A 26894-nucleotide genomic window follows, 5' to 3' on the forward strand; every position below is an offset into this window, starting at 1 on the left:
AAGGCATAAAACCTCAAAAAATGTCATATTACCGTAAGGCACAAAATTGTTAAAAAAAACGTCACAGTATAGTATGGCAAAATATGTCATATTATAGTAAAGCATTAAATTCTCAAAAAAGGTCATAGTATAGTATGGCATAAAATTGTCAAAAAACATCATAATATAGTATGGCAGGAAATTTTCAAAAAACGTCATAGTATAGTAAGGTACAAAACCTCAATAAACGTCATATTACAATAAGGCATAAAATTGTTAAAAAACGTCACAGTATAGTATGGCAACATATGTCACAGTATAGTATGGCATAAAATTGTCAAAAAACGTCATAATATAGTATGGCATGAAATTGTCAAAAAATGTCATAGTATAGTATGGCATGAAATTGTCAAAAAACGTCATAGTATAATATGGTATAAAATTGTCACAAAACGGCATAGTATAGTAAGGCATTGTCAAATAATGTCATAGTATAGTAAGGCATAAAATTGTCAAAAAACGTCATAATATAATAAGGCATAAAATTGTCAAAAAACGTCATGGTATAGTATGGCATAAAAATTTTGAAAAATGTCACAGTATAGTATGGCTTAAAACGTCAGAAAAACATCATAGTATAGCATGGCATTAGATGTAAAAAAATATCATAGTATTGTAAGGCATAAAATTGTAAAAAAAAAAAAATATCATTGTATAGTAAATCATAAAACGTCATACTAAAGTAAGGCATTACAGTCGGCAATAAACCTAACATGCATGTTAAAAGACTGTGAGAGGAAGCCAGATTGCCCTAAGAGTATCCATGCAGACACAAGAAGAACATCTGAAAACGTCATAGTATAGTATGGCATAAAATTATCAAAAAACGTCATAGTGTAGTATGGCATAAAACGTCATAGTATAGTAGGGCATAGAGATGTCAACAAACATCTATGGGTCCATGGCTCTATCTATCTATGGCCCTACACATGGCCTATGGGTCCTAGAATGCTGGTGTTCCTAAGTAATATCACACAAGCGGGAGTGAAGTTGTACTGATTCGATCATGAAGACAATCACAGCCGATTGTTGTTGACAAGTAAACCTTTTCCTGACATTTTCCTGTGCACACTAGCTATATATACATAAGCAGCTGCTTAGTTCGCTTATGCCTTGGGCCGGTCTTGAGGAGAGCTCCAGATAGCCCCTGCCACTCTTTTTAATAGATAAACTGTTATCTCCTGTAACCACATGGATTCCCTTCATGTCAACTGCACCATAACTGTGCAGTGTTATTGGTGCGCTCCTCACACTGATGCGTTTTTCTATTGGGTGTACTGGGAGTTTAGTAACACGACAGTTACAAAACAGGGACACCGTGAGGTCAGGAGAGAACATATGCTTAAGCTCTAAAGCAACATTGGACAAGAGCAGTGAATACATAATGACATTTTGAAGATGACTGGCAGCACAAGTCAATCCAAGTTGGCTTCACTCTAAAAGGTTCGGGCTTCTTTTTGTTTTCTGTCTGTTGTTGATTTCACTTCCACTTTGTCATTTGTCCAACAACATTTCATTCAGGTCACATTCCATGGACCATTTCTGTTTATTGCTTAATGTTAATCTTGTCCTTATATACAGCTTAATGTACAAGTGCAATATAACAATTTGCTGAGTGTTGCACTGTAAGCATTCTCTGAAGCATCCTCACTGTTTTGTAATAATTTCCCATTATTATGCAAACTGGAAATTACAATACAAATAATGAATAACATTTTCCTGATCCTGCAGGATGCTCCCTGGTTTGAGCTTAGCTGTCTTCCTCCTCATGGCCACAGCAAGTGCACATACTTTTGGTCAACCGCGCCTATGTTCACTCCTGCTGTCTACTGGTCTGAAAATGAACTGCAGCTCCTTAAGCCTCATGGAGCTGCCCTTAAACACCATAGAGCTTCATGTAGAGGACAGTCAGCTCACCTCAGTGTCTCCAGGCCTGTTTGACAGACTGGTTGGTCTGAAAAAGGTCTCACTATACGGGAACCCCTTCCACTGTGACTGCAGGATCCAATACCTGAGGAACTGGTTGCTGAAGAATAGAGATATTGTTTTAAAGAAGCCCATGTGTGCCAGTCCGAGCTCCGTGGCTCAGAGAGCCATCACTGAACTCAGCGATGACTACTTCTCTTCCTGTGTCCTGACAAGGTGCACTGGTGGGACTTACAACACATTGGTGGGACTGATACTATGCTGCATCATCGCTCTGCTTCTGTGGAGCCTGACACTAGCAAAAACGTCCACCTACACTCTGTCAATAGATAAGAGACACACAGGATTCGAGGCCAACTCTTTACGCTCGCTGAAGCCCAAACACAGGAGGAGGCTGAACACTAATCTGTCACTGCACAGTTCAACAGAGGATCTAGAAAGGCCACTTATAAACATGGAGTTACTGCCGCAAGTTCTGGATGTGTTGAACAAGAAGCACAATATAAAGATAAAGGCTACCTGAAGGACCTCTTTAGCTTAAAAAAGCACTACAAGTGACAACAAGAGGTGAGAGCTGTAACAAGACAGCACAATGGATTTTCTGTTTTCTTTATTTCTAATAAAGTTGATTTACTGTTAAACCTCCAGAGCTCTGTCTCCTAACACTTCCTCCAGGTAACTTTTTCCCTAAAATTTAACCTGATTTTGTTCATTTAGGCATGAAATGCTCTAGATGATATCAATTTATAAAATATTTTGGCTTCTTATTGTGTTGAAAATGGATGAGACCTAATTGGAAATGTCTAGATAGTATGGATCAGTCTATGCATTACATTTGTCCTACATATGATCTATCAGACCTTTAATTGTGCTCTTATGAAAAGAATGAGCTAATTGAACATTTATGTTGAATTTCACATATCATGTCCATTTTCAATAAGCTGTTGATATTTTCTGTTTGAAAAAAAACACACACACACACACAAACGATTTACAACAGTTGTGTAACTGTTCTTTATATTTTCTTAATTTAAAGTATTTACAATGTGTGAATTACTACAAATGATCAAACATGGGTCAGTAAAAGCTTTTGATTGGCATTGAACTTTTATCTAAATAAATTCTTAGTTCGCTTTTACTTCATTATAATGAACAGGTTACGGCAGGAAGATAATGAGAACATTTAACAAAGATGAAAATCTCTGATTTGTGCAAATACTGGTCAAGGCGCTCACAACTAGACATAATGCAGACAGACAGTACTATTAGAGGACAATATTGCACATCAGTTGTTTTTTTACAGTACAAGTATTACTCATATATTCATGCATAGATTTTCCAGGATAAATGGTAAGGTAAACAAATGACTAAAAATGCAATAATAAAAAGTCACCTTGAGAATAAAGGTCAAATGTTATTTGAATATGCTTCTTAAAAACACTGGTAAAATCTTGTAATAAATATAGGATGATTTCAGGATTTGTAATAATCTAAAACATTACTATCATCTACAAAAATACTTAGTAGGGTCAAATAAGGCAGATCTTACACTTTTCCTTAATGAAAGACAGGAAAGTAAAGACTATCACAAAAACAATATAAAAGAGCAGTTGACTGTTACATGATTAATTTTCTCGAACGTTTGTCTCAGTGTTGAAAGTTAAGAAGATGACCCATATTCTGTCAATGCCCTGTCCGGTGATTAAACAATGTCCACAGTGTTAGGCTCCCACAGGTTTATGCATTAAATGTTATTACCCGGTTTAACACCCCACACCTCCTTCACTGGTGCCTCCATCATCACATAAAACCTGTAACCTCAAAAACTCTACTGAGGCACAAACTTCTCCTGCTCAAAGATCAGGTCGACAGCTTCAGCCACATCCTGCACGATGTGGCCCGGCTCCACTAGCGCGGGGTCAAATCTGAAGTCCCGGTGCCCGTGAAACACAGTCTCTTTGATGCAGTGGTTTGCATCACACGGCACCTCTGCTTTGGGGTTGTAGACGCCTGTGCAGACCAGGACAGACTTACAGGATGTTGCAGAGGGCAGCGCTAGTTCGCTCTCCCACATGTTGTCGACCTCCTCCTCCTGGGGCACTGCAGTGGTGGATCCTGTGGCAGCCACCATCTTGGCAATGGCTTTGGGGTTCTTCCTAGCAACTCTCTCGTCCAGGTAGCGGTTGTACAGATTGGCGCCGTAGATGTCAGTCATAAGGTTATCCCTGAGAGCGAAGAAGGGAAGACACTACTCAGATATTGATACAGCATGTGTAAGAATGCTTTTACTCAATTGTTCAATTAGAACAATAACACACAAAGCCAACACACAAACATAGAGCACAACTGGGATAAAAACTTGAAGTGAAACATGCAACTTCTGACACGCTTCTGTTTTTCACATATATTTTCTCACCAAATTATTGAGTAACATTTCAATAAGGTTACCTCCATGTTAGTCTGCAGCACTCGTTCCTGCTCTCTGCCTCTTTACATTACTTACACGCATTGTAATTGCACTGCATAAAAGTGGATTGTGATCATGGTGCAAGACTTATCGTTTCCTTAGTGTTTCCCATAAGCTGTTAAGTACATTTATGAGACAGAGAGAAACTTTGCTGTCTTACCCTATGGCATAAAGGGAAGTGATGGGAAGTTTCCATTGCCGCTGCATGGCCTGGCTTCTGATGAGGTATTCTGCAAAATGGTAGGTCAGCTCACTGGGTTTTCCCATGAGCGCCTCGTACTTCAGGTCTTTGCCTGTTATCTTCTTATAGATGTTCTCTAGGCACACAAGAAAGGTCCCGTGGCCAAACCTGAGACAAAATGAGATGGTCGAAGACGGAAAAATACATTGACTCCTTCATTTGGCAGCTTTCAAGACTGTGCTTTAGTTGCTAATGTTAATAAATGAAATTCTTTAAAAATTTTCTGTGACACTGCTTGTTTTTAAAGGTTACCGTGGAGAATGTGCCTCAGCCATCCACATGAGGTCCATGTTGCAGGCAAGCAGGGGGAGGTGAGGCATCTTTTGGGTTTTGTGAACACTGCTGAGGTTACCATTGGTCAACAAGACATCAACTATTAGCTGCAGGTTGGTCTCCCATCGAATCGGCTCCCCGAACAGTACCACAGCTGTGTGTTGAATTATGCAGGGAAGAGTTGAATCACTGACATATTAACATAACTTAATAACTTATTGCCTCACAGTTGTATGAAATATGGTCACAATATCCTCCTCCTCAGTTACAGTGTTGAATAATGACGTTGCAGAACGTTATGATGTCACAGTGAATTTAACCATTGACCATATGGATATAAAATGTCATCACTTCATCATTTTATCCTATCAGACATTGAGTAAAATTGTGTTATAATTAGAATATGAATTCATTAGTTATGCCCAAAACTGTGTTTTTTGAGGCCACAGTGACCTTTGACCACCAAAATCTAATCAGTTTATCCTTGAGTCCAAGTGACTGTTTGTACCTAATTTGAAGAAATTCCCTTAAGGTTTTACTGAGATATTGTGTTGACAAGAATGGGATGGACATATGGACGGGTGGACAACCCTGAAAACATAATGCCTCTGGCCCTGGCTGCCATGGGTGCAGAGACATAAAACTCTGACAAAGCAGATGTCGGTGAGTAACTAAGAGACCGACAGCTATAAAACCTGTGAAATGAAATAAGAGGTACATGTTCTTACCTTCAACCTTTGGGAGGTTGCCAACAGGATTGGACTGAAATAACAGAAGGGAAACTGAACATGTGCTGCTGAATATGACTAAAGAACACTTGATTAAGTTAATATTTCTACAATCAACACCTAAATTGACATGTAAATATCTCACCGGCAGTTTGGGTCTCCTGTTGTGATCCACCATGTCCAGCAATGGGTACGATTCCCTCAGTATATCAATACTGACAACATTCTTGAAGCCCACACTAGAGACAGAGTGTTAAGGAGAAATGTAGAGTATTATTCAAGTACAGCTTGAAATAAATCATGCATAGAAAACATAACAAATCAGGATTCCAGGATACTTTTTAGCAATTTCCAGGACTGGTCCTTGTCCTGACACCAGCACACACTTATCATGGAACTTCTTGAACATCCTCAGGGGACTATGGGACATGATGACTTGATCTTGTGTGATCTGCAAACAGATCAAGTGTTAGGAGCAGTTCGAAGCAGAGGTGACAGGGTACACCAGATTAATCCAAAAACAGAGGTGCATGTTTTATTCAAGCTGCATTCAGCAATCATAAATCCTCTATAGTGCTCTCAACAGTTTGACAACTCACAGGTACACCCAGGATGTGAGAGAGCTGGTCTGCTTTAGTTTGTCGGAGGCAATTCCCTGCATTTGTCACAAAAACAAGTGGCACCACAAACTGTCCCTGAGAGTCGACCAACTTCTCAAATGCCTTTTTTGCTGCAGGGATTGGCATCCTTCCCCGGACAAGTACGCCATCAATGTCAAACAACAGCCCAAAGCTTGGCTGTTGCTGTGCCTGTGGCTGTGGCTGTAGAAGGGAAGGGCAGGACACCAGTTAGTCAGCTAAACTGCAAACAAGAAAATGAAAGAGCACAGCTTTCTCTTTACATGGAGAAACATATTCAGAAACGATGAAAACTGATTTGAAACATGCCTGGGTAAAATGACCAAAATTAGTGTGAAATGATGAATCATTAAATAACTAATGGGCTTTTATGTGGCACATTATGAAAGGGGAGCAAATAGAACTTGTGACCATGCACAGTAGAAAGGCTCCATTTTTACACTGGAGGAATTACAATGACAATGCAAAGGATCAATTGTCATGTGAATTGACTTAAGTTCATTTTATAGTATGTGTGTAGTCTGTTTATATTGTTTCCATACATGACAGTGTATTTCTAATAACATTAATGACTGGGTTGACTCTACAGTATAAAATAATATGGGCCCTTCTTTATATTTGCAACATAAAGAGTAGCTAAAGAGAATCAATAGTGGGAGTCCTGTGGTGACACAGCAGTACAGAGGGGTATTTGGTTACATTGTTGGTATAATACAAATAATCTGACAGCTATCCAAACAGATATGTACAAGATCTTCTTTGTGCTTTTTCCTCAATGTTTTCCTATAACTGGGGCTGAGAAAAAAAACTGGGAACACAGTGTATCAGAGACTGTTTTTCTCATCAGGGAAAACACAGTAGCCTACAAGCTACATCTGGTGCTGTCCCTGATGTCAGATCCCCTGCAGTTTAATCCCCGCCAGCGCATCGACATCTGACAAAGTTGCATGCAACATTGTATGCAACGTCGATCTGATACAGTCTAACAAAAAATCTGGACAAAGTATCGCCGTGCCAACAACGTATTGTTCGCCTGAGCCGAGGCACAGCAACTGCTCCAACCGTACCTTGCTATTAGACTGAGTTCCGCAAAACCCGCACCGAGAACCGACAGTCCCAGCTTTTCGTCTGGCTTGACGGTTACTCAGGATGTACAAGCCCCGGTAAAACGGCACGAGTCCCCTCATCTCCTCTAGTTATCACCGGGTTAAAAAGGTTTTAAAAAATACGGATCACAATGAACCCCCCGCATAAAGCATGAGCCGGCTCACTCCGGCCGCGCTGGCTGCTGTGCTCGGCTTGTTTTTTCCGATATTTTCTCGCCTACAATTTGACTGGGCTAGACCCGATGACGACATATGAGGAGTAGGAGGGTCTCTTTCTGCATCTCAGCTGGGAGGAGCCGCAAAGCTGCATCTGCACCGCAACCCCCGCTGCCATTTTAGACACCGAGGTGGAGCTTACCCTTGTCTTGCAGGCACAAGCACCTCTGCGGACCACAGGCCGCCGCTGCGTGAAATACACCAGCTCGGTGATCCCCGTTACCCTGATCCACACCGCAGGTTTCTATGAATATATACATATATATATATGTATGTATTCCATGGTGGGTCACTTATTTGCTGTATGAGTCACAACATGGATACTGATGGACCTTGAGACTTTGTTCTCCATTTTATTCCTCGGCTTTCATCTTTGGGACGCTGAACTAATTTGGTCCACCCTCATATCCTGGACTGGCCTCAGTGTGGCTAAATTTTGCTGCAAGAAACCAGAAGGAATGTGACAAGGAAATCTGATCCTTCCTGTTAAAAGACTGCACAGTCCCCCTTCCAGTTTTACCAGACATACTTTGTATATGAAAGCACCCACTTTTAAAGCTTGCACAGAAAAGTTTGGCTGCACAAAGATGCACATTTCAGGTCAAATGTGGCTGCATTGTATAGATGTATTGAAACAAAGCATAGACATCAGAAAACAAAACTTATGTGAACCAAAGAAAGCAAGAATCACTGTGTATGCTGTTAAGCTGCAGCTCACTTTAAGTGTATAGCTGTCAGATATATCTTGGATTTGGGCTTCTTTGAAGCTTTTTCATTCAGTAAAGATGGATCACACACCTGCAAAGGAAAGGCATTTTTAAACAAATCAGACACAAGCTCTTCCCCGTGCTCCTCCAGCTTTATTGATAGTTTAAAATTACATTTCTATTTTCTAGGACTTCAGTTGCACTTTCCTTCCGACTTAAAAACTGAGTACAAGCAAATGGTATTTATACAGTAGTCTAAGTGATATTGTACAAAAATAACATTTTGATTTCTGTGAAAACATTTTTCATTCCCAAATAACTCCTAATTCTGCTGTTCTGACAACTGTTCTTGATGTTAAATTTTGCCAAGGTAAAAAAAAAAAATTCCAAAGCCATTTTAAAAGGAAAAGTCTACCTTGGACTACCAAGTGATATTTAAATTGTAAACAGATTTCTATAAAAGAACGTGTTTCTTTTAATACCTCCAAAATTTTTATATCTTAGCAATATAACATGTAGTTAGTTATCGCCCTCATTGCTGCTTGTAGGGCTGAAATGCATCATGTTATGAACTTTTTCCATGTCATACTCTCTTGGCCAACTCAGATCCCACTAAAACAAACCAAAATAACCATACATGGAAGTTCGGTTTCTATTTACTCCCTTCTTCTATCTCATTTTACTGAGACTCACTTCCACAAGCTCAGAGGTCCTATAGATTCCCATATGTTTAGTCCCATTTATTCATCTCTGATCACCAGTGGCTTGGAAAGGGGGGTTCTTTAACAAAGCATTATACATAACACCGCTACCAAACTAAAACATTTTTGTATTGAATGCAGAAAGATATTTTTTTCACCCCTTTCATTGTATTACATGTCGAGAGGCTCACTGGCCTGGGACTAGCCTCTGTTAGCCAACCTTTGGCCAGTGAAGAGGATTCAGAGAAAATAATACAACCAACCATCAATCTGAAAAAAGGAGGGGCAACAGAGGGCACTGATTATGCGGTGGCTTCAATGGTGCACTCTTTTGCCAGGTGGCCTGCCTTTCCGCAGTTGTAGCAGTTAGTCTCGCTGGCTTTACTGCAGTGCACAGCAACGTGACCAATCTCACCACACCTAGGGGAGACACAAGATTAAGACCGACTTACTCAAAAGTGAGAGTTAAATTAAGCAACACAAACCTACGTTAGGATTATGAACAATTGTCTAATATAATTTTGTACACAATTTAAGACATTTTCAATAACTACAACACTGAGGTGGCAAAGCCGGAATCCAAGTCAACACTCACCTGTAACATTTCACCTTGTCGCAAAGTTTCTGGATGTGTCCAAACCCACCGCAGGAGTAGCACTTCTGCTCGTTGGCATGATCACAGTCACGGGCCATGTGACCAGCCTTGCCGCAGGTGTAGCAGAGCTGCTCCCTCTCCTTTTTGGGCTCCTTGCAGTCCCTGGAAATATGGCCACTCCTGTGGCAGTTGTAGCACGCTACAAAGTAAAAACAAAATGTTGTTGTAATTACTTCAGTAACTGTGCTGTAATCAAATATCACTTCACAGCAACTAAGCAAGAATGAATTGGAATGCGCACCATCCTCAGTTTGGTCACAGTCCCTGGCCATGTGTCCTTGATCTCCACAACGATAGCAGAACAGCTCTGTAATGACAAAGACAGATTGGTGTTAAAAGATGAAAAAAAAAAAGACATGGTTTTAATTCATGGCTTTAACTCCCAAGTGATTCTCCTCAAAATGACTATGTTCCACCAGGGATGATGTGCTGAGACCCATCTACAGTCCCAAAACTCCAGCTACAAGTGAACATCATATGTAAAGTGCAGTTAAAATAGAACACTGTGCACCCTAGGTATTTTGTAATAATTATCTTGTACTGGTGCGGCCTGCATAGTATATAGTACCCTTGCCTCGTCCCCGACCCCTGCCGCGTCCACGTGCACCACTGGCATTAGGGCAATGCTTGATCCAATGGCCAGAGCGGCCACATCCAAAACACTCACTGTTGCTGCTCATCTCCATTACCTAAACAAAAAAATAACATATCAGTAAACAGAATTCAATGTAAAATAAACTCTTTCCAAGTTGGTATGAACACAGCGTGTACACTGGACACATTTCAGATGCCCATCTTACCGGGATTTCACACCAAGCACACAAAGGAAGTCAATTCTTTTCAAATAAAAGGTGGGTATTAATTCGCCATGTACCATCTTCATTTCTCAAAATTTAGCTTTGACCCTCTTCGAGGCATGAGGTGTGTTCATGGGCATTGTTGCAGACAAAAAAATGATATTTTATTGATGGCAAATTTAACTGCACAATCATACCTGTCACAAGGAATCGCAGAGGGATACCATTTAACCTTGTTTTCATATTCTACATTTTGGTTCAAATGAAGCTTAGCAAGTGGCCTCTCAAACAATTAAGCTGCTTACAATGACATTAAAACCTGAAAACATTAACATAGCACATTACTCTTGTCACTGGCAGCCAAATCTGTTTAAACTACTTACACACTTATTGACATAATGCGCTTTGGCTCTGCCACAGACATATTATACCAATTGTCATATTTGGTGTGAAAGCCTGTTGATCAACTCATCTGGGACTTAAAGAGATGCAGCTTTTTACACCAGTGCTAACTGGTAGGTGAACAACTGATGCCCTGATGATCTGAGGTTTTTTTTTTTTCTTAATGGTGCAGCCAGTGTACACAAGGTGTCATGTCTACTGTGTCATCAGGTATGATTTGATCATGAATATAATCAAATAACCATGTCTGTGCAGGGCTACCAAATGGTCTTAAAAACCATTTTAGAAAATATTCTATTAAGGATTTTAACAGTTTCTCCATGTCTGAGCCAACTTACAGCGCACAACTCACATCAGAACTGCAGGAGTCAGTCTAGCATAATGACTACCAAGGGGATCTAATCTACAACCAAACAAAGGGGTAAATTTGCAGCTGTGGAGTCTATCATAATCGGCCATCGGACTACAACTAACTACTAAACTAACTTACACGATTTCCTCAATGGAATCATGTTGTGATCGGCCAAACTTCAGTTTGCTGACTGCTGCTAAAGACATCAAGTCAGGAAGAATGTGAGTTAATGAGTAATCGCTATGAATGCCCAAAAGACGTGTGGGATGACAAAAAGAGGCAGCTATATAACCTTAGTACAATTAGCTAACTTGTTGCTTATAATTCTTGTAATGGTCATCCTAATGTCCGCCGGGCCTCAAATTGTATCTTACATAATTGTATTTCGCTAATTACAAAAATAATGTTTCTATTGTAGCCACACAAAAGCTCGTTTCAACCGGAGTCTTAGTTTATCTTCCGTAACTCAGTCTAATATAATGCTACACGTTGTTAACTACGACAGAAACGGCTATGAAAGCATGCCGTGGATTGTATGCTAACTTGGAAAGCTAACTCCAAAGGGCAGTCACACATTGCGTCGTGTTATGTTGATATTAACATCTGCTAAAACAGCACGCCCGAAGTCTAACCAAGATTAAGATAACTCGACGCGATTTAAGAAGGGCCAATGAGCCATCTAAGCTAAGTAAATAACGAAACGACGTGATTCCGACCCGTTTTTGGACTTGTAAACAGAATCAAATGCCAAAGGTTGAAGCTACGCTAACGTTGGCCTAGTCACGTTGATTTTACTGCGTGCTCGCGAGACACTGGTGCTGCTGGCTAGCACATGCTAGCACAGCACCACACGATCACGACCAAGAAGCACGGTTCAGTCGACGATCATTTTTCTTTCTCTATTAAGAAAGTGAGGATCGAACACTTTTAGCGATAAAGGTTTGCCGTAGATTATTCTTGACGGGTATTCACGCGAATATACCATAAAAACATAATTTCCCGCGCAGGGCGCACATACCAAAGTCGTTGTGACGAGCTAACGTTAGCAGGCCAGACTGAGAACCCGATGCTCCATCAGTGAGACCAAACCAAACCAGCGCGTTTTCACAAAAGAAAACCGACTAAACGTCCAATTTTCCGCTGTAATAAATTTTAACACTTCATAGTTTCAAAGTTTACAGATACACAATATCTACTGACCAAATACATTTTAGTGCCGTTTTATTGCTTACCTTTCTGGCTACCTAGCTATGTCAGTGTTTACGCCTCCTTCTTTGCGCTACATGCGGTGTGAGCAGGAGTTCCTGAATTGTCATTCAGTAAAAACCTGCACCGTCATTGGCCACATACTCTGCAAACAGCCAATCAGACACGTGAATGTCTGGACACTGCCTCTATGAATTAGCCAATCATAGTCATGGAATGACCCTTTTCCCTAAATCGACTAACCTTATTTTACCTCCTTACTTTACACAATTTAGCAATGGAAACTGCTTCGGATACAGTAAATCTAAAGGTAAAGGTTTTTATGAGTAATATGATGTGTGTAGTAACCCCTCTGATCTCTCCAATAACTACTGTCAGATAGTTTAATTAATTTTAATTCATTGAATTAATAACAGTGCCTGAGATGTATCAGAAGCACCTTTCGAATCATGACCTGTATAGAGATCTCGGTAACTGCTTCTCAGTAAATGGTAATTAAACACACCTTAAGTGTCATTTTATAAGCTATGCACTTTGTTTGTGAACCCCCCCCACGAAGCTAAACTAATACAATAAACCTTCAGAAATGTTTCTGCAAACTTTATGCTAAATTTTGAAGACCATTTGGAATGAGAATGAGAATGTAAAGAGGTCTAAAACAATTTGTGGTCAAAACAATCAAACAGTGGTGTGTTTGTGGTTCAAAATGATGATTTTATAAACATATTATTGTATAACCCTGATGCAGACTCTTCTTGTTTAATGAGCCCTGACTGCATCATATTTTGAATACAAGAAGACTGATGAAGAAACAATCCATGGGAGCTGCAAGCATCTCAGCTAACTGGCCTGAGTGCTCAGTCAGATCAATAAGTGGGAAAGAAGCATTCATTTCAGTCTTAAGGTGGCTTTGGTTATAGAGCTCTGGGATAGCAATTTCTGTTTCCCATGGTCTCCATTTTGCATCTCACAACCTTTAACACAAAGCAGGGAAAAATGTAACAACCTGTGGTACATGATTTTGAATTGATTATGAGATCTATTATCATAATATTCCAAGCTCACTGAAATACAGTGGTACTGTTGCATGTAGGGTGGAGTACCTTAAAACGCTCCACAATGACAAAGCCCTGCCCTCATCTTCACAGAAACAGTATTTGGTGTTTCTGCTATTTGTTAGATAGGATATCTGTTAGAAAATGCCATTTTCAGAAAAGCAGACTAAATTGTAAAGTTACACGGCTAGATTGAAAGTAGACCTACAGTATTTTGTTAAATAGGGAAAGAACATGGCTTTATGAACCAGATTTCTGCTGCTTTTTTTTTTATGGAAACAATGTGTGCTGAACCAATCAAGACATATTGACCGGGGTGTTTATGAGGCTGTTTTATTCTCAAATGGTGTCAACTCCAGCTTGTTGAGAGGACCTATGAGCCATCTGTGATTAGGGGGACCTCAGGGGACCCAGGCTGGGATGCTACAGAAATGGTGAACACATGGTGAGTGTAAGAGGCTACCATTTCACAATGGCAGTGTTTTAGGGCCAATTTGGAAAACAAGAAGCTTATGTTTAAGCCTGTTTGACGTTTGGAAACATTTCAAACACATGTAAATTTAACAATGATGCAATTCTGTCAATTTTAAAAATCGTGATTTTTATATGAAACTTTTTTTCTGACTGTTGCGTACTGTCATAGCCTTCCTCAAGCTGAATCTTTATTCTCTTGTTGACTAGATGTGTTAAATGTAAAATTGCTGTCATGAATATCGGGAAGTCTTCAAAATGATTCCAAGGTTTCAGTGTTGCACTGTCCCGATGTCTCCAGATGATGGTGCACTTGGAGTTAATACTGGGTTACTCCTTTACTCCAAACCGGTAGTGGGCCTATTTTTGCTTTTCAAAAGATACTGTTGCAATTTAATACTTTAACGAATGCGCATTAAAAACATATATGAATGTTTCATATGCATCAGCCTTTGCAAAAAGATAAATCTCGGCAGTATGAGCTCCTCGGTGTGCAGTCTTTAAGGTGACATAGATAACAGAAATAGACCTTATATGTCGTACACATGGAAGGTGTTAGCATATATTAAGAGCCTAACATTTAAAAAAAATCTACCGTAGATTTTTTTATGAGCAAAAACAACAGTAACACCGGAGTGGGAGGGCTTAAGTTTGTGCTATAGTTGCGCAGTGTGAGTGATGCTTGCAACTCTTGTTATGACTGCAAGGTCCTGTTTCAATCACTGGCGTCAGACGGACGCACGACACCAACTCAAACCTTTTCACCTTCTCCTGAACAAAGTAAATATTGATTTGAAAAGCGAGGCATTGCCGAGCGATTTATGGGAGTTTTAATTTGAAAGTGCTCCACGGGACTTAAAGAATATCCCTCGTCGTGTCACTTTGAGGGTCCGACGGATTTTTTCCTATTTACCGCGACTGGGAGATAAAACTTTTCCTCTATTATTTTAGGTGGCTCGTAAAAGAGACCCGCCTATGACCTCGACGTTTGTGCAGTGTTGCTACATTTACCGGATACAAGTTTATTTGATACGGTTTCAGGGTTTTTAGCAACTTCGACTTTTTCCTCTTTTCTTTGAATGCGTTGCAAATATGATGATGTCACCGACGCCACTTTTTCCTGAAGTTATGGCGGAGCACAACTTTTCTAACTTCTCTTGGTAAGCATATAGGCTACAGGCTCCTAGCATTGCTACTCTTTGAGTTATGTTTGAAATGCTAACTACAACTGTTAAATCGCGTCTCCTTAAGGCAAACGACCAAGGAAATGTACCGTTTGAATTAGTGAAATTTGAATGGAAGGTGAAGAGAGCTATGCATTGAAGTTTAACGATATAGTTGGCCTCTGAGGGGCCTACAGGCAATTTCACAGTTATATCTGGATCTACCAGGCCTTAATAAAACATACGTGGTTAGTAGTAGTTTCTATAATTGTGCAGATTGTGCACACGTTTCAGTTGTAGTCGTGTCGTGTTGTCATTTTTGTAAGAACTTTGATTTAATTGCGAAGGCGTTCAGTCATTCCAGTGAGCCTCTCAACCTAACTCTGCCAAAATATGCTAACCTGCTGACATTGATCTCACCTACATTTCTGACTTTGAAGACTTCAGTCAAGTCACAGAAACTCTTATGTGGATGCAGCACTTGCCGTGGGTTTGTAAAACTGAGTGTGGTATGTAGACTGACTACTAACAGATCTAAGCTGACGAAGTCTAATTATTCTGGACTTCACATTCTTTCTGTTGATACCCTTTCCTGGATGGATCATAGCTCTTGTTTTGAACACAATTCCTGCAGCATGGTGGGAAGGGTGGAAGACCCACAGTCCTCTAAGTTCCTGCTTTTCTGTACTAGTGACATACCGGTATGTCTGCCGTGACAGCTAACCACTAACTGCAGTAATGGTCAGTGTTAGCAGCTCTTTGTATGAGACACGCCAGAGATAATTAAAGAGTTTTGCAGGGTGAGAGTATACACACCGAATATGAAGACCAAGAATTAGAGAAACTTTCCTCTCTCTGTATGTGTGTGTGTATATATATATATATATATATATATATATATATAGCCCTACAGTTTGTATTGAAAACAAAGCAGAAGAGGGAAGGTACAACTTGAATTGCAACAACTGAAGTGTTTTTCTTCAGGCCACTGCCTAACTGACAAATGTCAAATGTCCTCTCAAGCAGATCATTTTTTTGTTTACCAGTATTTTTTTTTCCAAAGTCATTCTTTTCCATTTCTGTATTTAATTAGACCTTGTTTGTGAATTTTGTGATCCTCTGCTGTATGTACAGGTGAGTTTTAGTTGTCTTTTGTCTGACCATGCAGAAGAAAGAGTCTGCTGAAAGCATATACTGTAAATAACACGACTGACCTCTATGTTGGCCTGAGATTCTCTTTGTCTGAGTGGATTAGTTTGTCTACATTGCTCTGCTGCTGACTCTCAATGGAAAAGAAAGTTGCCACAGATGCCACTTTTATTTCAAAAACCCTTTATCAAAAAAAAACCCTCACATGTGGTATTTCATTTAATAAGCACATGAGACCACTAAATAGGTTGCAACGTACATGTCGTCTTTAGTGGAAATGGCCCTAATCACACCATCATCCAAGAGGGTTGTAGCTGGTGAGATTATGTTTGGAGATTACATCCAATAAATCCTCAATGCCTTAAACCAGTTCTGTCTTTGTTTTGTTACTTTTTCCCTGCTGTGAGAACTTGACACTATTAAAATCTGTTGTATCTGATAGGAACGTGAAAAGGTTTTAAAGCCACTTTTCAAAACTACAGGGCATAGTGTTTAATACTCCAGACAATCCACTTAAATCTGAATACCATCTAAAAGATTAATGGTGGAGTGGACTTGAAAAGATTTACATACTGTCTCATTTACACTTGCTGAGTCTGCACATCACCAATATCCTTACAAAGAGAGCTTATGTAATATTAATTAAGAAGTCAATTGGTGATGAGTGCCATCAAACATTCTAAGTACTAATACTGTTTGTGTATGTGTGTGTTTTGCTTTTCTTTTTTTCCAGACCATTGAGAGCACTTGGCTTTACTAATGGAGCACCTCCAGGGAGCGTGGAAGACTCTGAGCAACGGCTTCGGAATGAAGGACTCTGCGTTCGAGGGCCCATGCCTTTCACCAACCATGGTGCAGGGCTTTCCCTGCCAGCGTCGCTCCTCAGATGACAGCAAGATGCCCGACTCCAAGACTAGCAGCACTATCCGAGTCTACCTCCCAAACCAGCAACGCACTGTGGTCAGTTCATTTGCACTGCAGTTAGGAGATTTTCGTACTTTCAATAAGGCCTCAGAAATACTGCATTGGTACACAGTTGTGTAAAGGCATATGAAGCAGCTTACATCCTGGAAGGTTATTGATGAATTGATTTTTGTTTTTGTTCCTCAGGTGAACGTGCGACCAGGTATGACTCTGCACAATTGCCTGATCAAAGCATTAAAGGTGCGAGGTCTGCAGCCTCAGTGCTGTGCTGTGTTCAGGCTGCATCCAGGACAGAGGAGGTGAGCTGTGGACTGTTGTGGGTTTGAAACCAGGGAAATAAGATCAGAGTTTGTGCAGATCACGTTCTCACTTGCTTTAGTTATTTTGTCTGCTTTGACATCCCTCCATGGAAATCTTTTGTCTGTTTTTCTAACAGCAAAAAATTACGGATGGATTGGAATACTGACTCCACCTCTCTGATTGGGCAAGAGCTGCTGGTGGAGGTTTTAGATCATGTTCCTTTGACAACACATAATTTTGTGAGTACCTGAAGCATTTACAATATCCTCAACACTCAGTGTGACTTTTAAATAAAAAAATGCAATTTTTTTTTTTTTCTGTCATTTTCAGGTTCGCAAAACATATCTGAAGCTGGCATTCTGTGATATTTGCCAGAAGTTTCTTTTGAATGGTTTCCGTTGCCAAACATGCGGCTACAAATTCCATGAGCATTGTAGCACCAAAGTGCCCACGATGTGTGTGGACTGGAGCAATATCAGACAACTCCTGTAAGTGTCTTCAGGTTGAAATGAAAGCATTATGTAAAAGTGACCTCTATAACTTGAGCGTACTTCTTGATCATTACATAAAGAATAATTAATTATAGGAATATAACTTACAGACAAGTTTGTCATCCTAAACCCATTCACTGTGTAGAAGCTTTTTTTAAAATTACATTTTAATCTGATTAAATCTGAAATAGGATTCGTAGTGCATCAGAAATTGTGTTGTCAAGATAAAAAAAGGGAAAGCAAATTCTGTGATGATTCTATGATAGTACAGGTCTCCTGACTAGATCTAAGCTCATACATATGTGGCTTTGCATACTTGCACTGAGAATAGAAGCTTGTTCATGTTATTTTGCATGTAGCCTGTAAGACTGTAATCATTTGCAGATCCATATCACTGACAGTGAAACCCTTTTTACATGACAACCACTGCAGTCTTTAGCAGTCAGCTGTTATTTGGTTAGACATTCACACACTCTGGCGCACTGTATACTATGAGCTTTTCTCTCTTTATTCAGGTTGTGTCCAACACCTGGTGAGAGCGGTGCCCCATCACTGCCACCGCTGACGTCCCGGCGAATGAGAGAATCCTTAACACGGTTTCCAAGGTGAGGCAAAGTTTTTATCCTTGATCTGTAGATACATACAGTAGATACATGTTGCCCTCAAGAGGAAAGTTTTCCCACACTCAGGTGTAAATGATACATACATGCACAAATAAAACAATATTGTGACAACATAAGATATACATACCACAAAATATAAATTACACAAACCATGGTTGGGTATTGGGACCTCATGATCAGTGTGTTCCTTGGACCAAAACCCCTTGGCAAAAGCAGGAAGTACAAGAAAATCTTTTGGTTGAATCCACCTTTTTTATGTTGCTAGTTTGTTAGATTACTAGATAATGAATTTGAGGTGTTGAATCAGTCTATTGTATTTAGGCACCATTCTCATTTTCTGTTATTTGTCATACTTGACTGCAACACAGTTACATTTATGTTTACTCATTTGGCAGAGGCTTTTATCCAAAGCGACTTACAAGTGAGGGACAACACACAAGATTTAGTACAGTAGGAGACGGTGGAGTAATCACTAAGTACTAAATCTATTCAACAAGACAAAGTACAAGGAGATCAGGTAAATAAGTGCAAGTTAGGGTGTTAGAGGTCTCAGGAGAGAAGGTGTTTTTGGAAGAGATGAGTCTAAAAGAGATTCTTGAATCTAGGGAGGGACGCCGCTGCTCTGATAGAGCTTAGTAGCTTGTTCCACCATCAGGGAACCACAAACAAGAACAGTCTGAACCGAGGTTGCCATGTGTGAAGAGATGGCAATGCCAGATGATTCTTTGGAGGAACACAGGGGCTGAGGAGAATAAGCCTTTATGATTGATTTGAGTTATGTTCTCATTTCTAAAGTACCTTAATCTTTATTGAAATAAATCCTGTTTTTAATGACGTTCTTAGCTTTATGGAGGCTTACCAGTCCAAGGGCTGATGTAACGAGAGGCGTGAAAAGAGCCTGTTGTTTCAGGAGCCCTTAAAATGGTTAAAAAGCACTCTGAGCTGCCAAAGTATCAAGTTGTTCCATGCAGAGCAATCTCAAACACTCTTTTGAAACATAGTTTTGTGTTGCCAAAAGGGGGATTGTTCTGAAGGAGCACACTCCGTGGTCATAAGCGTGATGTAATATGATCTCTGTTTACATACCTCATTCAGCTGGAGTTCCACTGTCCCCATTTTAACCAGCCGCTACAGCACAGTGCAGGTACTAATTCACTAAAAGTAGGTGTACCAAGGCCTGTGACAAAATTCAAAGCTGAAAGTTTTATTTGCAGACATCAGGCACAGATCTTGTTCTTATCATTTTGGATATTTTAACTTGTTAAAATTAGATGTTGTGCTTCTAAAAGTGAACATCTCAAGTCAGACCGACATTTGATTGTTTGGAGATTAACATATTTGGCTGGTGAGCTTTGTACTCTTCAACTGAGCCAATACTGGTCTTGGCATATATCAAGGGCAAAATACCTCTGCAGTGTCAAGATAGCCAAAAATGGGGTAAGGGGAAGGCCATAATAAAATGAACCAATAACTACTTCCTCTTAGTGCAATATTTCAGTTTTACTTTGTTTTTTTAGCCGTATAATATGCTTCTAATTGGTTTTGCATTTGTGTTACCAGTTTGTTGATGGCTTAACATAAACAGATGATTCTTGAATGGGGAAAGTGAGAGAAAATGACAGAAATGAAACCAGAAAGCCCCTGCACCAACCACCACCACCACACCCACGGTGGCCCAATTTTAAAGAAGTTACAGAATTCAGGATCTGTTTTTCTGTTAAATGTCAGTGGTGTGTCCCATTTTGAAGCAGCGATACAAGATCTAATCAAACAACAGCTGCTCAATGTTACTATTTCATCCTTGTTCACCTCGTTACAGCTCAGCCCACCGATATTCCACCCCCCATGCCTTCAACTACACCACGCCCTACCCACCCACAGGTGGCGGTCTCTCCCAGAGGCAGCGCTCCACTTCCACGCCCAACGTCCACATGGTTAGCACTACCCTGCCTGTAGACAGCAGCGTGATTGAGGTAACTACACACCACACCGGCCCCTTGGGTACTCCTGTAGGTTCAGGCAGCCACTCCTAAAATATCCCCTGCCTGAGAGTGATCTTGCCCTCCTACGTACATCTCAGGCATTCCAACTATCCTACCCTTGCTCTTTTCTATCTCTTATCTAACTCGGTGTTAAGTAATCCACCTGGACAGGGTTGAGCCTGTTTTGTGTAATTCCCCTGATGGCTTCTTATTTTAGCGATTTTAAAATGTGTGACACTTGACTTCCCCCTGTTCAGTTCTAGTTTCTGCTTTTTCACTGCCAGTGTACTTGCATAATCAGTTCGCTAGTATTGCATGTTCTATAGAATATTTCCCATATATTCTGTCCAGGTAGAAACCTGAGCATCACTCACTCTTGTCATTGTTCCTTCCTCACTTTACTTTACTCTGTCCCTTTCCCTCCTGTCCTCACTGGCCTGTTGTATTGTACCCTGTTGGGGAGTAGCTAGACTGCCTGAATACCTCCCCCAGCTCCTGGTGCCATAGATTCTGGCTGAAGAGGAAAGTAGGTATTGTGCACTTCTCCCAGTCTTTTGTTGAGGCCTCACCTGAGAGTCCAGAAAAGGTTAGAAAGCAGTGTCTGTGTGCAGTCTGAATGGCATGCCTTGCTAACAGGCTATCTGCATTCACTTCTTAGTATTGAAGTCAAACCATGAGTGACACCACAGCATGTGGCTTTTTTACTTTTTGACCAAGCTGACTGAACCTTATTTGTGTTTTTATCTCTCTAGGATGCAATGCGTGATCATGACTCAGGTAAGTGCCCACTCTGCATTTTCGTTAGCTTCATGTCATGCAATTTTTTTTGCTGCATCATACATCCTCCCTTCACCCTCACCACAAATGTCCCCCTTCAGTCATGAGTTGAAACTTCTCTTTATGAATTTAGGGTATAACTAACCCCCCCAACCCGCCCTGCCCTCAACCACCACCAACACCAAAATGGACATTTCTCATCAGAGCATTTGGCACTGAGGTCCACCCACTACATTTAGTAATCATTACAAATAGCTAAGCAGTAGAGAGTAATAATGTGAGATTAATCTAGATGTGATAGGCCATTAAACTAGAAAAAAGGCTCTGTACAGACTTTTATCATCAATCTTCATACACTTTTTCCATTACAATGGTTGGTTCTGTACTTGTCCATTATCAAATGTGACGTCCCTGTTGGAGATTTAGTTTACTGTTGCCAATCGTAGCTCTCTTTTCTTAGCGTGTGAGACTGATACAAAAGAAAGCTTCAAACAGGAGTCCAGTACATAATAGGTTTGCCTTTTTGTAGAGCATACCTGAATGTCTAGAGTGAATTATTATATCCTACTTCGTTGCATTCTAAAAAGTAGGGTATAATTGATGGTCACTAACCGGACACTAAGAACCATTGTGCATTGCACAGACTGGCAAATTTAGGTGGCCTGGGTAATGTCAGAAGAGATGTCAGACAGACTATATAGTCTTCTGCATACAATTCCCTGTACAGTGTGTAGTAAATGACAGTTTTAGACACAAAGTCTTCCATCCTGAATGCTCTTCCTCTTTGTATTCCTGAAGCCGGGAGTTCCCCCAGTCAGAGCCCTACAGGCTGGTCCCAGTCCAAAGCCCCTGCACCTGCCCAGCGAGAGAGGGCCCCATCCTTCAACACACATGAGAAAAATAAAATTGTAAGTCCTATGTTCTTGTCTATGTGTATGTAGAGAAAATACTTTCAGAGCAATTTGTGCAATCTACCCTACAGAATGCTGGCTTGTGATAACCGCTTATGTTTCATTTCTGTCTCTCACATCAGTTGCGCCTTTTTGATTTCTGTTCATATAGAGGCCTCGGGACAAGAGGGACTCTAGTTACTACTGGGAGATTGAAGCCAGCGAGGTGTATCTGAACTCCCGCATTGGTTCGGGCTCCTTTGGAACTGTATACAAAGGGAAATGGCATGGTAGGAATGCATTTCAGGTTGGGCGGGGCACTTTCAGGTGTAACCATGAACACTTTCACATTCTCAAACTACACGTAACTGTTTGAAATAAGTTAATTGATGCATAAAAAGTTTGTAAAATGATAAGTGTGCATGTAGCATTGCTTTTCGTTTGAGATTTTATGCATCAGGGTTAGTAGCTGATCGGAGTATTTTTGTTGCAGGTGACGTAGCAGTGAAGATTTTAAAGGTGACTGACCCCACACCAGAGCAGTTCCAGGCATTCAGGAATGAGGTGGCTGTCTTGAGGTAAGAGTTACAGTATAGCATGGATACAGTGTTTGTTTTAGTTGTCTTAACAGCGGGAGTTTTCAGCTGTTTTGACAGTAGCGAAGTGTTGAATTCTGTGGGTGAATCATCTTCATCGTGAACTTACATCTTATCTTTTGTTTTGGTGATTTCCTCTTCCCCTTTGCCTCTGTTGCAGGAAAACACGACATGTCAACATCCTGTTGTTCATGGGCTACATGACGAAGGACAACCTGGCCATTGTGACCCAGTGGTGTGAGGGCAGCAGCCTTTACAAACATATTCACGTCCTGGAGACAAACTTCAAGATGATCCAGCTCATAGACATTGCCAGGCAGACAGCTCAGGGCATGGAGTAAGTCCTGAAGAGTGACATTTTTTCATTGAACGAATAAAAAAAAAACAATATCTCATCTCATTTCTCTCTCATTTACAGCTATCTGCATGCAAAGAACATCATCCACCGTGACATGAAATCCAACAGTATCTTTTTTATCAGCTATGTTAAAGCCTGTACTTGTACTGCATAAAAGATGCAGATAAAATGACTTAAGGTGCTGTAAAACGAGTTTCTTAAGTGTGTTTTTAGCTGTAAATTCCTTGACAGTGGTGTAGACATCTTCTTGCATGAAGGGCTAACAGTGAAAATTGGGGACTTTGGCCTTGCTACAGTGAAGGCCAGGTGGAGCGGCTCACATCAGGTGGAGCAGCCTTCTGGATCCATTCTCTGGATGGTCAATATCACAGCTTTCATTTCACTACAGCAATACGACCACTGCATTGAGAGACTTAAGTTGTAAAACACAAAAAAGGAACAAAATAAACAAACAAACTTGTGCTTATGTTTTTTCTGTTATGTCCACAGGCTCCTGAAGTTATCCGGATGCAGGATAACAATCCCTACAGCTTCCAGTCTGATGTCTATTCCTATGGAATTGTTCTCTTTGAGCTCATGACGGGAGAGCTCCCATACTCCCAGATAGCAAATAGAGATCAGGTAAAGTTTCATTATTTAAAAAACAGGCAGTTTAGTGGTAATGCGGCTCATGCATTAAGAGGGTCTAATGAGACTGACCCATTTTGTCCTCCTGCAATTATTTTATCTTGCAAAATCTATTTGCAAAAGATTGGACGCTTTTTTGCCACATTGTTAGATTTGGTCATGTCAGAAAAAGCTGTACCACCACAATCAGACATATATCTAGCTCTGGTCCTCGCCTCGGTCCCAGTGTCAGGCTGCAAACCTAGGCCAGAAGGTGGTGGAAAGACACTGGGCCGCTGTCTGAAGGGGGTTGTTGAGCTGGCCTAAGGCCAATCATGGAACAGAGGCGGGCGCCCTGGAGCCACTGGCCTAATTTTAGACCCCGTAACACAACCCTGTACGTGTGTGAGAAAAGGGGTGCTTGGGTACGCATATGTGGTCTGTGGTTTTTCGTCCTTTTACAGGCCACAAGACCTGGTCTATATCGTGTCTGGCTCTTTGTTCAGTTCAGTTTACTGCCTGTATCGGAATCAGGCTAAAGTTGCTGTACAAAGTGTGCCCATAAGTGCTGTTATGATCCACTGTTGTACTCCTAGTCTCCTTGATACTGTAGAATGACTTTGTACTCAGCTGACCTGGCAAGCACATAGAGTACTCCTATCATCCTTTATCTCTGCAGCATCATGCACTCATGCCTTTACAATAGCTCCAGTGTTTTAGATGCCTGTCACCTTAGACTCACTGGCCATATTTATAAAGTATCTCTGAGGTGGACTGCTGATTTAGTATTGATCAGTGTCTCTGACTATCACACTGACTTGGCTCAATAGTTCAACTCTGAAATATTTTATACACATTTCTTAGTCTAATCTGTTTCCTTGTGACTCCCCCTCTCAGATTATTTTCATGGTGGGAAGAGGCTATTTGTCCCCAGACCTCAGTAAGCTCTACAAGAACTGCCCCAAAGCCATGAAAAGGCTGGTGGCTGACTGCATCAAGAAGTCCAAGGACGAGAGGCCGCTCTTCCCACAGGTGAACTGCTTCTCTTGGTAGTTGTAGACATCCAGCTGAATCAAGAGTGCTTTATTTAACTAATATTTTATTTTTCTTCTCATTTATGATTTTTTTTTTTTTTTACAGATCTTGTCCTCCATCGAACTTCTCCAGCATGCCCTCCCTAAGATAAACCGCAGTGCCTCAGAACCGTCCCTGCACAGAGCCTCTCACACTGAGGATATCAATGCCTGTACTCTGACCTCCACCAGACTGCCTGTTTTCTAGAGGCTCAGACAGCACTGCCCCTCCTCCTCCTCTCGTTCCACTTCCCCTCCTCTTCGAAATAGTCCAAATGCTCAGTACAACCAAATTCTCTACATACAGATGCCAATATAGACATAAAAATGTACATGCAACCATACATAAACCCATGCTAATCAATACATTATGTAAGGAAAAAGAGTCAGAAAAAGTACATCTGTGATTAACTACGGAAGGGAGTGAGTGATGATGGATTGCAGTGGGATGTACACATGAAGAGGTTGGCATAAGATACATGGAGGTGGTGCCTTGCTTTTCACTGCACGTATTAAGAAGTATGCAGGGGCTCCACGGTGGCAATGCATTTGGTAAAAGTTGTAAATACATGCACGCACACCTACCTAAGACAGCGATTAATGGACATTGAAGGAAGCTCAAGACAGACAGATGTCTCTCTTGATTCGGGTTCTGTGATGTGAAGCACACCCTTCTATCTGGTCGCGCTGGTTTCTGATGAAGAGGACCTTTAAAGCTTACCTGCCTTAAGAGGAAACAAAGCCTGGACTAAGATCCTGCACAACTTCATTTTCCTCTTGTTATCACAAACAAAGCCGTTGGATGTAGTCCATTTAGTTGCACAGTAGTAGTTGATTTTACATTGTCTTAAATGATAATGGAGTAGATATGGGAAATTGATGTCTTTTTTTGTTGTCTTTGTCGTCTTTGACTTCTTTCTATCGTCTTTGTTTTTTTTGGGGGGGGTCTTTTTTTTTTTTGGGAGGAATTATAGCCTGTCAGACAGCGAGCAGAAGTGATGATGGAAAATTTTGCACATTTTAGCAAAAGCAATGGTTATGTTCCAACAGTAAACACAATGGTTTCCTAGCTCTGAGTAAAATGATCTGTAGATACCAACACATTCTCATCGGTCCTGTCATGGGTAGGTTATCATGAGCTGGACATTTGGCAGTTGTCTTAGATATTTAAAATGATTTGGAAACTAATTTGTATTTGTTTATCATGTCTCTTTCAGGAGGTTAAACGTTTTATTGTGAACTTGGTGAGAAAGTTGTCTGTTCAATATTTTAATAAAATTAAGTTAAATTTCTTTGCCAATTGGTCATCTTTTGTTACTTCTTGCTAAAGACAAACATTGTTAAGTCAATATATGTTGTATTGAGACTATATATCATTTGACCTTCATTTTAAATGCAGCAGGTGAGATGGGCAGTTGACATCAGATATTCTGCCTCGGTAAAATCCCACACATGTGCAAGACTTTGTGGCAGGGTGTAATGTTTGCTGTAGCAGTGGCAACGTGGTGTAACCTCACAGGGGATCCAGTCCAGACACGCAACCAGGGGATTCCACCATTGGCTGATGCCACAGCGAGCTGCACAGCCACTGGCAAGCACAGTGGAACAACAATCATTCAGCAAGGGAGGGACGTGGTGGAAAGAGAGAGGACAGTTATATTTTGTTTTAGTATAAACATCCAACGTGTAGCTCCTGCTGGACAGGACCACTTGACTTGGTTCAGTCCTAAGTGCAGATTTATAAATATGGGGATATTTGCTGTGTTCTAAATATAAGTGAAGGAATTAGTGTTTATTTTTTATGTTTTGTGGCTCTTTGAGTTGAGCTCAAGGCAAAAAAAAAAACATGATGGAAGCTTTTTAAGTGCTTTATCTCATTTGAATCACATGTCTCAAAAAGCCCCATCACAGGGTAAAATAGGCCTGATGTCATCAGAAGTGGAGCAACACAATAAGAGCAAAAGCCATCGGCTGACCACTAG

General features: G+C 40.6%; 4 protein-coding genes across 11 annotated transcripts; 2 read left to right on the forward strand and 2 right to left on the reverse strand.

Moving 5' to 3' along the window:
- Positions 1-1297: 1297 nt before the first annotated feature.
- On the forward strand, positions 1298-5004 carry gp9 (glycoprotein IX platelet). 2 transcript variants are annotated; one of them, XM_087180188.1, is made up of 3 exons: positions 1298-1482; positions 1771-2532; positions 4921-5004. In XM_087180188.1, exon 2 carries the CDS (start codon positions 1772-1774, stop codon positions 2486-2488), a length of 717 nt encoding a protein of 238 aa, XP_087036314.1. In that variant the 5' UTR covers positions 1298-1482; position 1771; the 3' UTR covers positions 2489-2532; positions 4921-5004. The 2 variants fall into 2 exon arrangements, with proteins under 2 accessions (XP_087036314.1, XP_023285343.1); XM_023429575.2 differs by lacking the exon at positions 4921-5004 and having other exon boundaries at positions 1771-2614.
- Positions 2951-7635, reverse strand: LOC111672183 (haloacid dehalogenase-like hydrolase domain-containing 5). The gene is made up of 8 exons (XM_087180187.1): positions 7380-7635; positions 6274-6495; positions 6013-6125; positions 5820-5913; positions 5675-5708; positions 4926-5100; positions 4593-4781; positions 2951-4190 (listed from the first exon to the last, which is right to left on the reverse strand). The coding sequence occupies exons 1-8, from the start codon at positions 7497-7499 to the stop codon at positions 3794-3796; spliced, it is 1344 nt and encodes a 447-aa protein (XP_087036313.1). The 5' UTR covers positions 7500-7635; the 3' UTR covers positions 2951-3793.
- raf1a (Raf-1 proto-oncogene, serine/threonine kinase a) lies at positions 4985-26204 on the forward strand. 6 transcript variants are annotated; one of them, XM_087180186.1, is made up of 18 exons: positions 4985-5059; positions 17026-17252; positions 17403-17515; positions 17653-17755; positions 17847-18004; positions 18523-18612; positions 20450-20603; positions 21079-21198; positions 21365-21389; positions 22188-22297; positions 22452-22569; positions 22773-22857; positions 23036-23212; positions 23294-23340; positions 23473-23591; positions 23723-23854; positions 24737-24871; positions 24980-26204. In XM_087180186.1, exons 2-18 carry the CDS (start codon positions 17052-17054, stop codon positions 25118-25120), a joined length of 2028 nt encoding a protein of 675 aa, XP_087036312.1. In that variant the 5' UTR covers positions 4985-5059; positions 17026-17051; the 3' UTR covers positions 25121-26204. The 6 variants fall into 6 exon arrangements, with proteins under 6 accessions (XP_087036312.1, XP_023285311.1, XP_023285310.1 ...); XM_023429543.2 differs by lacking the exon at positions 4985-5059 and adding an exon at positions 13935-13954; XM_023429542.2 differs by lacking the exon at positions 4985-5059 and adding an exon at positions 14672-14760.
- Positions 8475-12592, reverse strand: cnbpa (CCHC-type zinc finger, nucleic acid binding protein a). 2 transcript variants are annotated; one of them, XM_023429562.2, is made up of 5 exons: positions 12481-12592; positions 10272-10386; positions 9939-10004; positions 9638-9836; positions 8475-9462 (listed from the first exon to the last, which is right to left on the reverse strand). In XM_023429562.2, the coding sequence occupies exons 2-5, from the start codon at positions 10381-10383 to the stop codon at positions 9345-9347; spliced, it is 495 nt and encodes a 164-aa protein (XP_023285330.1). In that variant the 5' UTR covers positions 10384-10386; positions 12481-12592; the 3' UTR covers positions 8475-9344. The 2 variants fall into 2 exon arrangements, with proteins under 2 accessions (XP_023285330.1, XP_023285329.1); XM_023429561.2 differs by having other exon boundaries at positions 10266-10386.
- Positions 26205-26894: the final 690 nt, after the last annotated feature.

The sequence above is a fragment of the Seriola lalandi genome, unplaced genomic scaffold, assembly GCF_002814215.2.
Source record: "Seriola lalandi dorsalis isolate HSWRI2012SDOR001 ecotype SW California unplaced genomic scaffold, Sedor1 jcf7180002054896, whole genome shotgun sequence".
NCBI classification, from domain to species: domain Eukaryota; kingdom Metazoa; phylum Chordata; class Actinopteri; order Carangiformes; family Carangidae; genus Seriola; species Seriola lalandi.